This window comes from Barbus barbus, assembly GCF_936440315.1.
Source record: "Barbus barbus genome assembly, chromosome: 35".
NCBI classification, from domain to species: domain Eukaryota; kingdom Metazoa; phylum Chordata; class Actinopteri; order Cypriniformes; family Cyprinidae; genus Barbus; species Barbus barbus.
Genome location: NC_136763.1, coordinates 11,463,986 through 11,481,251, shown reverse-complemented (window position 1 = coordinate 11,481,251; position 17,266 = coordinate 11,463,986). Strand labels below are relative to the sequence as shown.

Below are 17,266 nucleotides of genomic sequence, written 5' to 3'. Positions count from 1 at the left end.
TATATCAGTCCCCGAGGTTATTTATGCAGGACATGATGTACTTTTTGATTTTGAAAATAGAACCCTGATGTAGACAAATAGCTTTTGCTTTTATCACAAACATTTAAAATAAAAGATTAGGAGAAGGTAAATGTCTTACCTAATGAGAGCAAATGGAAAGAAGCTCTTTATTGCACAAATAAAAGGGTTTTAACATGGTAATAAGAATAAAAGTGATCCATTTTCTCAAGCACAGAGACAGCAGTGAGTACACACATTTTTGCAGAAGACTACAGGACAGATCCAAGATAAGAGTAAAAGCAACCATTTTTGCGTCCATCAGATAAAGCAGTGACTTACAATGCCCATTTTTGTAGGACAGAAGAAATGTGCCAAATTGGTTGGTAAAACAAGTTGGTAGAGTGTGTATGCTTGTGATCATTTGCATGCACTTCAAGCCACAAAACTGAATCGATGAAGAAAGAGAACACACATTTATTAAAACACATATACGGTTCGTGTCTGGTAATTTAAGGCTGAAGAGACAGTAAAAGTAGATGTTTTCCTAAACAGCCGTGGCTGAAATGAGAAATTCAATTTTGAAATGAAAGGTCATGTCATTGTACCGTTGTTGATAATTTACAATATGGTTTGAATTAAAACTAGTGTGTTCATGTCCATATGTGAGCATGTTAAGATGTTTTTGTTTAATGCTGGAACTATAAAGAGAAAGTACACCATATCTAGTTGTTTAACAGCCTTTAGTCCAACTTTGGCATTTAACTCAGTGTAAACACTCAAGACACAGACTGAAATTTGGACATCTGGCAAACAAACTGAACGTTTCTTTCCCAATGTTACTGACCTTTAGTTGTCCTTCTGATATCGCTTGTATAGATGTTCTAGAACATCTTCAATTGTTTTCAATGCCATTATAATTTCTCAAGTAAATGACTATACAGTATATGTATAGCATCAACATAAAGTGAGGTCATGTTGCTTTATAGAGACAAAAAAAGGTCCGCAAGTACTATAGAAATGTGAGAACAACTGCTATTGTGTGCTGCCTGTACGTGACCAAATACAGAACATAAAGTACTTGTATAAGAGATATGTTACTGAAGGCTATGACAGGATGCTAAACAGTTATGTTGTGTATGTTATGTACAATACCGCAAAGCAGTTGAGTTTTACATAGTAAGCATTTGTGTAGTTGAACATAAACAAAAAACCAACAGATAGATACGCACAGAGTAGCTGATACAGGGGTTGTTTTTGCTGCTGTTTTTTTAAGCTTTGTTAATCATTTCCAAGGATGGCAAAAGCTGTTTGGCCAAGGAATTGCTATTGAAGGACAATATGATAAGCAAGTGAGGACTACACTAACATGATATATCCACGTAGCCGTAGGACTGTGAGAAAGCAAAATGTGAGACAAGCTGTGTAAACCATCATTAACAGTTATTAATTTAATAACATATATCGTTTCTGCTAATTTCCAGGTAAAAGATTTTACAAATGGAAATGTATTTGTTTGCTTTATTAACAACAAAAAAAAAGCAAATTATTATAACATACTAGTTGTTTTTTTTCTTTGTTTGTTTTTGTTTTATTAGCCAGGAAAAAGTTGTTTTCATAAGGGTTTGAAATGAACTATACTTGTATTATAGTCACTGGTTCCTCACCCCGTCAGCAGTCATGGACAAGATGAGACAACCCCTATTGGGCAATAGCTGGTGTCCAGTAACATATGACTAAGAGACAGGGATTTAACCACGATTAGGAAATGTGCATGTTGGCATCATGGGAACTTGTCTCTTAAAATAATGTGCTTGCAACAAATGAGGTGCTAGCAACAGACTATGTGAACAAACTTTTGCTTTGTCCTATTAAAAGAGTTGCAGTTTGGCCTTTGTTTGGTAAAATGTGTGGCTGTGTGTCTGAACATAACCGGTATCATTACAAAGATCTTTTCACATCACTTTAGACTTTAGAGGAATCTGAGAGCTCAGTGTCTCTGACTGTGAAGTAAAAGTATTTATTACATGACAAGGAGACGGTGAACAGGACCAGGAGGTGCTTGACACTGAATGTGCAGGAGTAAGTAATAGATAAAGCCCACTTTTAAAGAGTGTTTTTCTCCTGAAGGAGCATGGCACTGCTCCCAGATATCTAGATTTTACAGCATTGAAAGCTCACAAATGAGTCTCTGTTTCATGTAAAATTCTTGACTCTAAAAGAGTGAATGCCTTGGAATTGAAATAACATTTGACCCCTCACCTGAACTAGCTGCACTAACAGAAGGCATTTACATTCATATTTCTGCTTTTTAATTTTTCATTTAGATGTATATGTGATATTGAAAAGCACAAGAGATTAAACCACTCCTGAAATAGCCACGGTTTTTCCCACAGTTTGAGCTCCATCAAGTTGATTCTTTATCGTCTATTTTCTATCTTAAAAACAATTTTATACACTACCATTTTTGTTTCTATAACGAGTGAATATATCCCCTATAGCATTCTAAAACAAAACCAATCAGAGTGCCTTGTTATCACTAGTTATATTTAGATTTCTCGAGTCTGCTATTATAGCCCGTTAGCATTGGCAGCGTGGCTGCCGCTAATCTCACTTACATTGCTAATACTCTATTCACACACATTACCGTTGTTTCACTGAACTTGAATAAACTTGAACTTGAACTTGAATATTGAATATAGATGCTATATGTGAACGACTTCTGTGTGTACTTCAGGGCATGGGCATGCATGCTTATAACTTGGACTATAATTAGCATGTTCATGTGAGTCAAAAAGGAAATTACATGCTTGTACCTTACAGTTAGTTGAAAATAAACTGTAAACATCTAAATGTCGATATGAGCGGATATTCATGGTTAACCTTCCTTTTTTGATGTTTGCATTACGGTTAGAACACGGTCTGCATACTGAGGTTTTATCAACCACTGTTCATATGTATATAGGACTTCATATGTATAATACAGATAAATTTAAACTTGTGAAATAAGAGCAGAAAATATTGCTTTGTTATTTGTGCTGTTATTACTCCATCATGTGGCCTTTTTGTCATATTTGTTTAAAATTCCTCCAAAATGAGAGGACGAACCCCTCCGTCATGCATATAGCTGCACATATGGAACAAGTCAAAGTTTCCATGTGTAGACTAAAGAGTAGAGCTGACCGAGTGGCAGTCATTAAGTGGAAAACCTGAGGCAAAGTTTGGAAAGGAAGTAAATGGGCTCATAAATCCACAGTATGTCTGCTCATGTCTCCCACACTCATCAGTCTGTACTTGTACCATCTGTATTTCCTCAGTCCTTATCCTCAAATCAGTCAAATTAAAAATTAAACTTTGAGTTATACTAGTTTATGTCTTATTGTCATGAAGTTTGTTTGATTGTTTGTTTTGGTCAGGTATGAAAAAGTTTATGTTTTGCTAACTTTTTAGCCTATATATTAACCTTATGTATTTTTAAGTATTAAACATTAAGTAGTAAGTAGTTTTCCGTGTTAATTTTACTTCATTCATGCAAATCTCAAGTCACAGTCAGTAATATAGTAATACAACACTTTTTTTTATCTTTTTTTTTGTTGTTCTTCAGAAATTGAACAGCAGTAGTAATGCATAACCATCCTTTTATATTTCTAGTTCGGTAGCTTGCAGCATCATAACAAAATTAAGAAAAGTATTTTTTTCTCTCTCTCTACCGTTCTACGTCAACACTCCACCCCAGTAGGTGGCGGAGATGCGCCAAATCTGGTTTGCTAACCGCCATTTAATCCAAAAGAAGACGAAGAAGCATCATAGCAACGAAAACAAGACTTTCCTTCAAAATGGCAAGTACACTTTAGCTCTTAAACGTGATAATATGTGCGTATAATTGAAAGTACATGTTTGTCAGCTCGGTATTGTCTCGGTTAAGGTTTTTGTGGGCTACGGGGCGTTGTCATTTAAAAGATGGCACTTCTAACCAGCTAACGTACTGCTCGAGTAAATATAATAAACAAAAGCAAAATACGTTTTTTATGGATTTTACAGAGCGGCTACTCCAATGGATATTAGATATTAAGCTATGACATACAGCTTTTTTCGTGTTACTTTTGCCGTTTTAATCACTTAAGCGTTTATGTTGCAGGCTGAGGTGGAAGAGACGATCAAAAGGATTCAGAGTCAGAAAGGAGTACAAGGAATCATCATTGTTAACGCAGAAGGTATCCAGCAAATGAGAAATACATGCAGACGTTTTAGTTTGGATGCAAACGATGTGCTTCATTGGCAGCATGACATTTATAAAACAAAGAGATCTTTGTTGTTATATCTGTAGTATTTCTAATGTGCTCTTTAAACAGGCATCCCAATCAAAAGCACTCTTGACAACTCCAGCACAGTTCAGTACGCTGGTAATGTCCACCAGCTGCTCATGAAAGCTCGGGGAATGGTGAGGGACATCGACCCTCAAAATGATCTCACCTTTCTCAGAGTTCGATCAAAGAAGAATGAGATCATGATTGCCCCAGGTAAAGAGATGTACACTTATGAAATGCATTAGGTTAGTGCAGTAATTCTCAACAAACTTCCAAGTCAGGCAATGAATTCAAATCAGTATACATTTTTTAATTACAATAATAATAACTATTAAATGAATAGTTCACCCACAAAGGAGAATTTGCTGAAAAATGACTCGCCCTTAGGCCATGGTATATGTAAAAGAGTTTGTTGTTTCATCAGAACAGATTTGGACAAATTTAGCATTACATCCCTTGATCCTCTACAGTGAGTGGGTGCCGTCAGAATGAGAGTTCAAACAGCTGATAAAACATCACAACAATCCACAAGTTATTGTCACTCAGTGAAGCAAGAAGCTGTGTGTGTTTAACAAATAAAATAATCTTGTCTGAATCAGGAGAGAAATATGCACTTCACAAGGCATTAATTGATGAACTGGAGTTGTTTTGGATTACTTGTGCTGTTTTTATCAGCTGTTTGGACTCTCATTCTGATGTATCATGGTACCCATTCACTGCAGAGGATCCATTGGTGAATAAGTGATGTAATGCTAAATTTTTCCAAATCTGTTCTGAAATGGAAACAAACTCATCTATATCTTGGATGGTAAATTTTCAGCAAATGTTCATTTTTGGCTGAATTATTTATTTTAAAATGTGAAAACAATTTAACTTTATTAAAACTTCAAGTCACAAATGTCACCACTGGGTTAGTGGGCCTGTGAAGCTATTCTACATGTCTTGTATGACAGGGTTTGACTAATCATGTCAAAAAAGTTTCCTTTTTTTGTAGATCAGGAATGTTTTTAATATTGAGTAATATTTTTACTCAGTCAAATAGCTTCCAGCAGACTTGCAGACCATTTGAATGTCAGATTTGATGTTTAGGACTGACTGTGTGTTTTGCTAAAGCATCTCATCCGTTTGTTCGTGAAGTGTGGTCTATATCTGGTGTATCTACACTGTGTATGAACACTGTGTGTATGTAATGTATATCAAAGACTATAGAAATGCAAAGACGGTTCACTCCTACACTTACGAATGGGAGAATCTGCAACGCGCAATATGGCAGAATAGTCCCACCTTTTAAATGAAAGGGCCAATCACTGATTGGTAAAGTCACTGCAGCCGCCGTTAGAAGCTCTGGTTCCTATCCACATTATTTTTCAACGCAGAACTAAGCCATTTTCTGTCAATGTGCGAGACTTCTGGTTCATTAGCCACTGTGGGGAAGAATAACGAAGCGCAGTAAATGGTAAAACGGTTTGCTCTACAAATCAGTGTGTTCATAATTAACATACTACATTAAAATAATATGGTAAGACACACCGGGCTGCAGTATTAAGCAGTAAAACAAGCTGTTTTGTAAAGCTAAAAATAGCTGGAAGCAGATGAGACCGGAAGCCAGACATATTGAATTTACAAATGGGAAAAATAAGGTGGATAGAAACCTGAGGCTAGAACAGCCAATGTGCACGCAACAGTCTTAAGCGCTTTATGACTGTGCATGCGGATTGGCTGATCTAGCCTCAAAAATAAGCTTTTTAAACACTATTTGAGCATTATAAACAACATTCATGAGGCAGTTAATTTCAGATCTTGTTGCTGACTTGAAATATGTAATATTGCGAGTTCAGTGAGCAGTTTTTGAGATTTTCAGGATTCCCCATTCATTTAAATAGGACTTGGTCTTCTTTGAGCTGCCCGGAGGCATTGTAAAGATGATCGAAGAGTGAACAGACTTTCCTTGAAAGGGACTTTTCTATTCAGAATACAAAAACCTAAACAGATGTGAGTTGTGTATGACATATAATTGCAAATAGACTGATGAATATGATCATAAATTAGTATTTTCTTCTGTTTTCTCTGCAGATAAGGACTATTTCCTGATCGTCATTCAAAATCCTACAGAGTAGTTCTGAATTATTCGTAGTTGTGTTGCTGCAGTATTTTTCCTTTTTTAATTAATTGCCAAAAGTGTTTCATTTCATGTTCTAGGAAAGCTTCATCTTATTATAAATATTCAGTTTATACTGCTCTTGCTTATCGTTCCAATATTTTGCTGTGTTGTAACTTATTGTTCTCTCATATTCTCTCATCATCTAAAAGCATCAACATGACACTATGACATACTGTACTTGTTTACTCTAAAAACAAAGGAAAATAAAACAATAATGCATTTCCTTTCATTTTTTTTTTTTGCCTGTATATTTTCATATGGAATGGAAATATGAAGTCAAAGTGTTACACAGTTTGCCGTAATGCAAAACTGTGTTTAGATAGATTTGAATGTAGATGAACTAATGATCTGTTAAATGATTTAAAATAGTTAATAATTAAGCTATCATAAAGAGTTACTATAATGCAGAATAGTTACAGAAACTTAATATTAGGATTCATACTTGGAAAATATATTGTAAGTTTGTGTGACTGTACATGGGCCTATAGTTTAACTGGGTGCTCTGTCCCTTTAAATCCTGCTATGACGTCACGAAGTTTAGTACGTTGTCTGGAGCTGTTTTGCTTGCAGTGAGTCAGGAGCTCGAGAAGAAGCGAAGTCGACCGAGAATTCAGCATATAATATAACGACTTTTAGTTCATTTTTTTATCACATTCAAGTCCAGTTATGCCATCCGACAGACCCTTCAAACAGAGACGGAGCTTTGGTAAGGCGAGTTTTGTTCGTGTTGTGTCAGCACAAGTGTGTTTGTTTTTGTCCCTAGCCTGCTAGCAGCTGAGTGGCATACTTTACAGTTTCATATAAGGCCTCACATGCGTATGAAACGATTTTAGAGATACATTTAAGATTTAAGTAAAACGTTTTTTACCAAACCGGCAGAGGTCAGTTGGTATCCGTTGAGCCAGCCTGGCCCATAGGCCTTCTGTTTCAATAACAGCTTTAATCCACAGATGATTTGCTAGAATCACATACATAATATACACGTTTTTTTTTATAATGGTGTATTGTTAACCATATTTGAACTGCCAGGTATTGGGAAGATTAACATCTGTGATATTCATTTACTGAAACTAGTATTCTTGCCTATCAGTTGGTATAAAATAAAGCAGTCCTTTTATGAATATACATTGTGATTAATAACAACATTAAAGAAATGGACGGACATTACACGTGTTGGTGAAATGATGCTGTAATCTGAGCTCTTTCTCATATAGTCCAGACTAAGGACAGGGTGTGGGGAGGGAGGAGCATAAAACCCTTGCATAATCTTCCTAAACATAACAGAAACAACATATCTGCTGTTTTAAACATATCTGTAAGTGTCCAGGCCAATATGTTCTGCACATTTATCCGGTGTTGTGCCTATTTTCGACTCCCTGCCAAATTATTACCCCCCTCGTTGAAATCGCTACCTGATTGCCTAATCCTAACCCCACCCCTAATCATAACCCCTCCCCCACACCTAACCCTAAACCTAACAATACTAGGGGGGTAATAATCTGGCGGGGGTCAGAATTCGGCACTACACAGGCCTTTGGGATTATGTAATTGACATGAATGACCCTGACATGGGATCAGTTAAAATGACACATTGACACAGAGTTGGTGCTCTTACTCTGTACCAATAAGCAAGCTGGCTTGGTGTTGTGATTTAGCATTTGACATGCATGTTTTTTTGTTTTCCATTGTTGCATGGATTGACCCAATCATGATGCTCTTAGAACAAAAATACTTCTCAGATAAAATTGGGTTACTCTGGTTAAAATAAGAGTACTAATCCCCTGTGTGATAAATTGTGTGACTCTGGATTCATAGCTGTATTTTATATGCCACAAACTCATTGGGAAGAATGACTTTTCATATTTATTTATCTTATATATATTGAAAATAGAGTAGGGTATGTCAAACAGCAAGGAAACAACACACCAGCAATAAGCAACCCTTACTAGTTTCTTATGCATCAGGAATGATAATGGCCTGTTTCTGCTAAACCGGTTTTATGTAAGTGATGCTAATGCAGTTACAATAGTATTTTGAGGAATAAGGGATAACTACAGTGATTTCAATCATGTGTGCTTCTAGTTAAATAAACACATCCAAGTGTAGTGTTGTAGTCTATGATCATTTAAAGTGCTTTCTGTCTAAATGAGTGTATTAAATCTTTGTTTTATTTTTCTTGTTTTTCAGCTGACCGTTGCAAGGAAGTGCAGCAGATACGAGAGCAACATCCTAATAAAATTCCGGTGAGAAACTCTTTCAGCTTATGGATGTCATAAATGAATTAAGACTGAGTGAAGAAGGACCTTTTTGCTTTTAAGATATGACTTGCATATCTTCTTTTAAGATGCTAAGATTCTTCTAAGGGGCCCTTAAAATAATTTAAAATGTTTGAAAAAATATCTTTAAATGAGCTAAAACAACTAAAAATCTATATTTTTCATATTTTAATTAAGGGTTCCCATGGTCTTGGGAAACCAGGATATGTGAGAAAGCAGTGTTATTTTATGTCAGTAAGAGATTTTAAATCAGCTTTATTTTTAGATTTTCCATTTTTATTTTTACTTAGTCATTTGAATTTTTGCTTATTTTTTATGATTTTGTCATGTTTAGTAGTTTTTTTTAATGTGGTTATATAGTTTTTATTAACTTATTTTTTTTAAATAAGAAATAAAAAGAATATTTTTTCATTTAACATTTATTTTGTTTTTTAGTTAACCATATTAACCCTGGAGGAAGCCTAATTTTAAAAGTGTGATTTCTAAACCTGAGAAAGTCATGTAAATTTAATAAAAACTCTTAAAACTCCACAGGCATTTTATATGAATATACTAGTGCTGTCAAACGATTAATCGCGTTCAAAATAAAAGTTTTTGTTTACACAATATTTGAGTGTGTACTATGTATATTTATTATGTATATATAAATACAAACACATGCATGCATATATTTAAGAAAATGTTTATATATAATATAAAACATAATAATATACATGTATAAATGTATATGTACATATTTTCAAAATATATACTGTATGTGTGTGTATTTATATATATATACATATAAATAAACACAGTACACATGCATATATTATGTAAACAAAAACATTTATTTTGGATGCGATTAATTGTTTGACAGCACTAGAATATACATTTTTCTAGTCATGCTCAGGTAGAAAGTTAGAGTAAAAAAGTAAATCTGAAACAACTGGAAAAGTCACAGATATTGTTTGATTAAATGTTGTGGACAATTTGGATCCTTGGAGTAAAATGTTTTAGAAGCACCTATGTCAAGACAATGGCAAGAGACTGTATCAGTTTGTATTGTTAATATTTTTTCTTCCAGGTGATCATTGAGAGGTATAAGGGAGAAAAGCAACTTCCTGTCTTGGACAAGACCAAGTTCCTCGTCCCCGACCATGTTAACATGAGTGAGCTGGTAAAGATAATCAGGTAAACAATATCCCCTAGTTCCAAGTTTGGACCTTTAACATTTCCTTTTTTTTTTTTTTTTTTACTTGATGAATTTTTAAAACCAGGTTGTTGAGTTGCATGACTTTTATTAGATTTCACTGAAAACGCAGAGAGCTTTTTTTGTCCATGTATGCTTGTTTCAGCCTCATCTGGTTTGTTTACTCGTCTGGTGGGGGTTTGAAGCAGGGTGGGGGAGGAGAATGCAATGGTGTGCCAAATTTGAGTGTCTGGTGACCCTGTCATCCACAGGGGACTTCTGCGAATGCTTTTAAACAGTTTGAAAAAATGTTTGCACAACATCCATATTTTCTGTGGTGTATTATTTTCATATGTCCATTGTGGTGTATTATTTTTAAAACAAGACTAGTGAGCTAAAGTTTCCTCTTAAGTGTTGCCTTCCAGGTATTTTACCACAGACTCAGTCAGATGATCAGACTAAGAACATTTTGTTGGACCCATGCTGCTTGTCATAGCTGCGCATCATAATTCTTGGCTGCGAGTCATGACTGCTTTATTATTTATAGTTCAGACTCAAAATAATGATTAAGTGATTATTAGAATTTGAAGGCAAAGTTTGTCATTTCCGCTGCACTAGAATCACAATTTACATGGCGGTTAACAAAATAAATAAATGTGGACATGAATTGTAAAAATATTTCAGGTTTGACACAAATTCAGTCAACAAAATGCTATACTTACCACAAAAAAATAGTTTACCCTTAAAGATTAATTATCCTTTTTAAAAAAATAAATAAATAAAAAAGGCAAAATCATGGATACGGTGAGACATTTCAAATTAATGAGGCAAGTTATTGGAGGATTTAAAAGCAGAAATGTGTTTATTATTATTAAAACTTGTGTATCATTTGAGTTGTAATGTTTACATCATTTATACTGTTGTTTAAGAGTATTTATGGCAGCAAAATTGCTAAATTAAGTGTAACTTTACACAGTGTAACTTTTTTTTTTTTTTTTTTTTTTCCATGCTATCTTGCATATTGTCTGCATCTTGTGGCTATATTATTGAAACAATATTTTAGGATTAAATTCCATTGTAATCTTTTTTTTTTTTTTTTGTGATAAAATCATGGTTTTGGTGAGGCATTTTCAATCTTTTTTCAAAGATTTTTAAAACATAAGTGTTCAGCTTATTAGTTTTAAAATTTGTGTGAAATTGAGCTTTAAAGCTGTTTAAATGATCATTTATACAGTTGTTTAGGATTTTCATGGGAATGAAATAGCAAAATTGCATATAACCTTACACAAATGTCTGTTAAAGACAAATTAACAGACAAAAATCATATCAGATGTATTTTTTGCATCTTTTGGATATTATTATTGATTATTTGGATATTATTATTGATCTGTAAACCAGATTTTTTCAGAATACCAGAATATCATAAATATTATGCCACAAATGCTGTTGACAGAGTTGAACTAGTACTGAACTCTGAATATCTCTTCAAATTTGACCTGAATGTGCATGTTTTTGTCATTATAATCAGTGATCAAAATGTCTGTTTTCCAGGCGTAGACTGCAGCTCAACCCCACCCAGGCGTTTTTTCTTCTTGTCAATCAGCACAGCATGGTCAGTGTGTCCACCCCCATTTCTGAGATCTATGAACAAGAGCAAGATGAAGATGGCTTCCTCTACATGGTTTACGCCTCCCAGGAGACCTTTGGTTGCTAAGCAGGCCACTCGACCTTTGAGGGAGGGACAGCAGAGGGATGGAGAGACGTCAACAGCAAGCAGGCTCACCCAAATGTACCCATCTCTCTCTCCCCATCATCCCTGCTCCTCTCTTGCTGGTATGAAACAAAATAAAGCCGTTGATTCTTCTCCATGTGACACTACAGTGCAAACCACAGCAGTACTGTAAACACTATTCAGCCTCTTTGCCCCAATTTAAACTTATGTTTTTTATAAGCTCAATGTAGGTTTTACACTGTTAATGCTTTGTATTTGGCCCCAGTTGCTTTTTTTCCCCCTTGAATTTGATTATTTTTAGGCCGTTATGTCAAATAATTAGTAACATGTTGCTGTAAATAGTTTTTTTTCCCCTTTGTTTTAGGATTAATTAGCTTTTTCTGTCTGTTTGCTTGTAGTTATTACCTGTAACCAGACCTTAGTGGTGCTGGTGTAAGATTATAAAATCTTACTTCAGAATTAAGTGCTTATTCAAACCAAGTGATTAATCATAATACAGCATAATTCTCATCAAATTTCCTGTCAGACCCATTCTGTGGTTACCAAAACAAAACTGTAAGGAGACCAATGGCTCCAAAGGTGTAGTTATAAAAATGAATTGAACTGTCAGAGGGTTTCTGAAGCCTTTATGAGCCTGTGTTTATTTCTGGGCTCCTGTGTAAAAATAACTCATCCTTCACTCATTGTAGAATAAAGATACTGCCTGACGGTAACTGTACTCAAAAGCCACATTGATCTGTACTGTACACATGTGAGTCAGAAGAACATCTGAAATCTTATGGCATACAGTATTCTGCAGTCAGACTCGCATAATCTTTAGTAGATGTGAATAAATTGCTTTTTTTGCACAATTAAAACATCTAAGAGGACAAAGCTATTAGAAGTTGAACAATTATAGCACATAATTGTATTCTCCTTTGTTTTTTTTCTCTCCTGTGTCATCATACGAGCTGTATCCCTTCTGTTAAATCTCAAATGAAGGGATAGTGATGCACTACTTTGCATGTTTTTTCTCAACCTTTTAACCTTTTTTATATTGATTTATGCTATAGATTTGTTCATTTTCAGCTTTATTTAAAGCAAAAAACCTGAAAGAATTTGTAGATGTTTTGAAACCAAAAGAAAAAAAACTGAAATATGTCTATGTATGTTTGAAATGTTTGAAAAATGTGTGTATATAAATCATTGTATGATTGACGTGATGTATTTAATTTCTAGACATATATAAGCACTGATGATATATTGTCCAGTACCATATATGAACCTAACAAGGTTCATTTAGGGGTATATATATATATATATATATTAACGTGTGTGTGCATATGTGTATATATATCTGTATATGTATCTTCCATAGTCGGCAATGACTGAAGAAGGCCTACTACTATACATACATATATATCTGGAGATATGGGAGAGAGGGACAGACACTGACAGTTATGAGACAGTAATGTTTTTCTAATACTATATATTTTGTTTCATGCAAATCATGGATAAAAATCGTCCTTAAAGAGCAACAAAACTGCCCAGAAGTGCTAAAAGACAATTGACATTTACAGTTAAAATTTTGAAATGATGAAAGGTGCATGAATTTAGTTCTCGACAGCTGTCCCGTCTGTTTGAGATATGGAGAACGCTTTATTTTACTCAATTATTTAACATCTGTAACTGTAATTACTGTTAGTAGTATAGGTGTTTTCCTTTGAACTAGTCTTGATATACTGAGCTTTACATAGTCTATACCTGAGAGTTTCTGTATGATCAGGTAGTTCAGTACCACATGATGAAGCTGTAAAGAACACTATTGTATAATGTGCATGTATTTTAAGATAATACAATGTATGACATTGCAAAAGGAAAATCTCAAAAAGTAGCTTTAAAAGGAGTCACATCATGTTTCATTATAAATGATTATGTGCTAAATGATTTACACTAATATACACAGAAATATAAACACACAAATACATGGCAAATTTTGGTCCCATTTTCCAACGTGGCTAGTTAGAAGTTTCTTTAAGAGTCTGTAGCATCCTGTGGCCATCAGGTGGCAGGTAATGTCTAACAGGAGATGAGCAGTGAGTTGGTGAGAGACTGGTGGCTCTGTGCTCTCTCTATCTTCTCACCATTAGAGAGGATCTCACACGCAGCCAGTTCATGACAAAGAGCACTGAGCACCTCCAAGATATGTGCTTTCCCTGCAGATCAGTCAGAGAGGTGTCAGATGCATGTAAGGGTTAATCCACTCAATTTTTTAATTCCAAAGTCTGAGACCACTAGTGAAAATGCTTCTATTTTGTATTTTTTTTCTAACCAAGCACCATTTTTAAAATGATAAATTATCAGCAAAAAATAAGTCGAAAGTTCACATCTCCTGTTTTTTTTAAACGACAGCAGCACAGTTCAGTGTTATTTTAGTATCACTGAGATACTAATATAGTTTTTACTAATATTTGAAATTTTCATATTGCCTTCTCATTTTAAATGTAAAGTTTTAGTAATTTTGATGTGTGCTTTTGTCATTTTATTAGTTATTTGTTTTAAATATTTGTCTGTATTTTATTTTAGTTTTAATTATTTTAGTGCATCGAGTAAATAAAAATGAGAGATATCTCATTGGAAACTTTTAAATCACAAAATTTCTTTCCATCTTAAAATAATAAAATAAAATATATTTTTTTAAATTCCAGCTTTTAAAGTGGTCTCAGACTGTATATCTAATGCTACGGTAACATTTTCACAGCATACCAGGCCTGTTAAACACAAGGTTTTATAAGAGCAATCCTGCGAAGTTAAAAGTTTTTGTCTCTTACCATGCTGAGGATCACTGCAGGACTCCAATGTGCTGAGCAAAATCTTTCCTAAAGATCTTCTTGAGACGTTCTACAAAAAATGTACCACCATAATAAATGGTAATTAAATGGCATTAAATAAATTGCATAAATTATATATGTGACCCTCGATCACAAAACCAGTCAGAAGTAGCACGGGTATATTTGTAGCAATAGCCAAACATACATTGTAAGGGTCAAAATAATTGATTTTTCTTTTATGCCAAAAATCATTAGGATATTAAGTAAAGATCATGTTCCATGAATATATTTTGTAAATTTCCAACCATAAATATATCAAAACTTATTTTTTGATTAGCAATATGCATTGCTAAGAACTTCATTTGGACAACTGTAAAGGCGATTTTCTCAATATTTGGATTTTTTTGCACCCTCAGATTCCAGATTTTCAAATAGTTGTATCTTGGCTAAATATTGTCCGATCCTAACAAACCATATGGAAAGCTGATTTATTCAGATGGTTTTGTGGTCCACGGTCACACATATATGAATTAATACATTTCTAAAATAAAAAAATATTAAAATTAGGGTTAACTAAGCATTTTGCCATTTTATATGTGTGGAAATTAATAATGAAAATGCAATCAACCAGCCTGACATGACATACTGAAGATATTAATTGCACAAAATACTGTACTTGTACAGAAACAACAATTAACAAGGATAATGTTGCTAAATGACTTCCTAAATGAAGTTTATATTATTTTAGAACCATCGGCAAGTGTTTGATAAACACTCATCTACTGTGTGGCTTAGAAACATTTACAACAGCATCACTGGGCTGACAAGTCTCTACAGACTGACCAGCTCTCGCAGCTGCTGCAGAAGCTGTAGCACATCCATCAGTTTCTCCTCCACCAGAGACAAACGCACCCGCTCCGTCTCCAACATCTGCAGCTCCAGGTGGAGCAGCTCCGTCTCCTCTGCCTTCTGTTGTAGCTCCTGGATCAGGGCATCCCTCATCTGCAGACACATAACACTTACCGTTGACCTTGTGCAGATTTAAACACTAACGTTCCAACACGCAATGAATTTCAGGTTACGAGAATCTTTGCCAGATGTGCCGATAGCCCATAATTCAGTTGAGATGCATAATTTCTCAGACAGAAATAGACAGGCCAAAAACAAGCATATCTGAACTGACCATGTCAAAAATCCTCGGCTCGGCCTGAACCGGTTATGCCCAGATTGTTCGAGGATAGTTTTTTCCACGAATATGTGTGGGGCCTTTTTAAAAACACTAGCAACATAGTTCACGTCTGGTGCTTCGCAGCTGAGCTGTGTCTAACAGCTCAATGTAGATGTAATTGTGTAAGGCCTGGAGGTTTAAGCCTGCGGTCATCTGATTGGCTGTTCACACAGACACACACGCAGCTGGAGAGTGAGAGCTGTGGCTTTTCTTTGAAGCCTGTCTTCTCATAACAACCACTCGGTGGCCAAGTGCCTTGTAATCTAATTTTACATCCCTGCACCCAAAAGCAACTGTAAAAGTAAAACAGAACTGAAAGTCCTGGTTGGGTGACATAAGGCGTAGAAAAGAGCAGCAGCAGCAGCCAAAGTTTATTTGGATGAACTTCTGTCCTTGTGTATGAAAATGTCTCATTAGTATTTGAAATGTTTGATACGGATTTTAACTGCTGTGTTACTATGTGTGCTCGGGTTTGTTTTTCTTTAGAGTTTAATATGATTCTGTTCCTCAGCTGTTCATGTCCTCCAGCTCAGATATTATTTGTTTCTATGGCAATGCACATAATAGCAAAACGAATCCAAATATTTACCTTTCACGTCTATTCACCTCTTCTTTTACAAAATCGCATCAGGTATTTCTGGCTATGTAAGGTAGCTGAATAAGCACCTTCATTCATTAGCCACTATTTTTCTTTTTATTTCTGAGTATTCATCTCAACAAGGATGTGAACTAGACATAAACAAACCTCAGAGAATGTTTAATTTTAACCCTTGAATCATTTTAGAAAACTATTACAGCAATTAAAAGGGATAGTTCATGACTGACTTTCTTTTGTGAAATAATATATGTATATGCATAAGGGTGTAAAGGTACATGTATTTGTACTGGAAATTTTCGGGTCTTTCGTTTCGGTACGCATATTTACCAAACAAATACAGCATTGTTTTAATCACTGCTCAAGTGGAACTTAATTGGAAACTTCCAGTTTTATATATTGTTAATTTTGATAAGAAACAAAGTCTCATCTTTCAAATTCTATCCATTTGTTTTAGGAAATTTTAGATAACAATAAATGCTGTTTTGGCGCTCTTTCAGTTCAAACAGCATCCCTTCCTCTTTTACTACTAGTTTTAACAGGAAATAAACATGAATGAACATCTCATGCCTCGTGTAACCGCTCAATCAGTGTTTCAACCACAGAAAGACATCAAAACAAAATGTCAAATAGCAGTTCATTTACCTCAGGCAAGTCATCAGTGTTAGATCACTAGAGAAATGAAGTCTAGAGAAGACCACCACCTTTGCTAAATGTTAGACTACTATACTATTATATTTTACTTTACCTGTTAGTGATGTCGTAATTATTTAAAGTATGTGTAATAAAAAAAATCTCTTATGACACAAGTTATGACGGCCACTGTGTAAACCAATATTATCAATATAATTCAACAACAAATATAAATGTTGCAATTTATAAGATAATTTAAATCTGCATTATGTGCAGTTTACATGTTTGCATATTTTTAAGTGTTGATTGTTATATTTAAAAATAAATAGTAATAAAGGGCTCCCTCTAGTTTAGAG

At 34.6% G+C, this 17,266-nt stretch overlaps 3 protein-coding genes across 5 annotated transcripts in view; 2 read left to right on the top strand and 1 right to left on the bottom strand.

Annotated features, from left to right (window-relative positions):
- Positions 1 to 3,770: 3,770 nt before the first annotated feature.
- Positions 3,771 to 6,689, top strand: LOC306855044 (dynein light chain roadblock-type 1-like; the record flags this gene model as incomplete). 2 transcript variants are annotated; one of them, XM_079393449.1, is made up of 4 exons in its annotated part: positions 3,771 to 3,836; positions 4,136 to 4,211; positions 4,350 to 4,517; positions 6,378 to 6,689. In XM_079393449.1, the coding sequence occupies 4 exons, from the start codon at positions 3,834 to 3,836 to the stop codon at positions 6,419 to 6,421; spliced, it is 291 nt and encodes a 96-aa protein (XP_079249575.1). In that variant the 3' UTR covers positions 6,422 to 6,689. The 2 variants fall into 2 exon arrangements, with proteins under 2 accessions (XP_079249575.1, XP_079249574.1); XM_079393448.1 differs by lacking the exon at positions 3,771 to 3,836 and having other exon boundaries at positions 4,127 to 4,211; positions 6,378 to 6,688.
- A 280-nt stretch (positions 6,690 to 6,969) lies between these two features.
- Positions 6,970 to 12,841, top strand: LOC306855042 (microtubule-associated protein 1 light chain 3 alpha-like). Its single transcript, XM_079393441.1, has 4 exons — positions 6,970 to 7,171; positions 8,653 to 8,708; positions 9,808 to 9,914; positions 11,464 to 12,841. Exons 1-4 carry the CDS (start codon positions 7,132 to 7,134, stop codon positions 11,624 to 11,626), a joined length of 366 nt encoding a protein of 121 aa, XP_079249567.1. The 5' UTR covers positions 6,970 to 7,131; the 3' UTR covers positions 11,627 to 12,841.
- LOC306855041 (EF-hand and coiled-coil domain-containing protein 1-like) overlaps positions 12,700 to 17,266 on the bottom strand; it is a 25,684-nt gene continuing 21,117 nt past the window's right edge. Inside the window, exons 6-8 of one of the 2 annotated variants that reach the window (XM_079393439.1) lie at positions 15,367 to 15,456; positions 14,455 to 14,524; positions 12,700 to 13,839 (exon numbers count right to left, since the gene is read on the bottom strand). In XM_079393439.1, the coding sequence (XP_079249565.1) occupies positions 13,703 to 13,839; positions 14,455 to 14,524; positions 15,367 to 15,456 (297 nt within the window). In that variant the 3' untranslated portion in view covers positions 12,700 to 13,702. Of the gene's footprint in view, positions 13,840 to 14,454; positions 14,525 to 15,297; positions 15,457 to 17,266 lie in introns of both variants that reach the window. The other variant, XM_079393440.1, reaches the window with a different exon arrangement.

What these genes read in the sequence shown, in the direction of transcription:
- LOC306855042 (XM_079393441.1), top strand. Translation starts at nt 7,132, where the DNA reads ATGCCATCCGACAGACCCTTCAAACAGAGACGGAGCTTTG. An exon ending in CAAACAGAGACGGAGCTTTG is followed by an intron (nt 7,172 to 8,652) that starts GTAAGGCGAGTT and finishes CTTGTTTTTCAG; the next exon opens with CTGACCGTTGCAAGGAAGTG. An exon ending in GAGCTGGTAAAGATAATCAG is followed by an intron (nt 9,915 to 11,463) that starts GTAAACAATATC and finishes TCTGTTTTCCAG; the next exon opens with GCGTAGACTGCAGCTCAACC.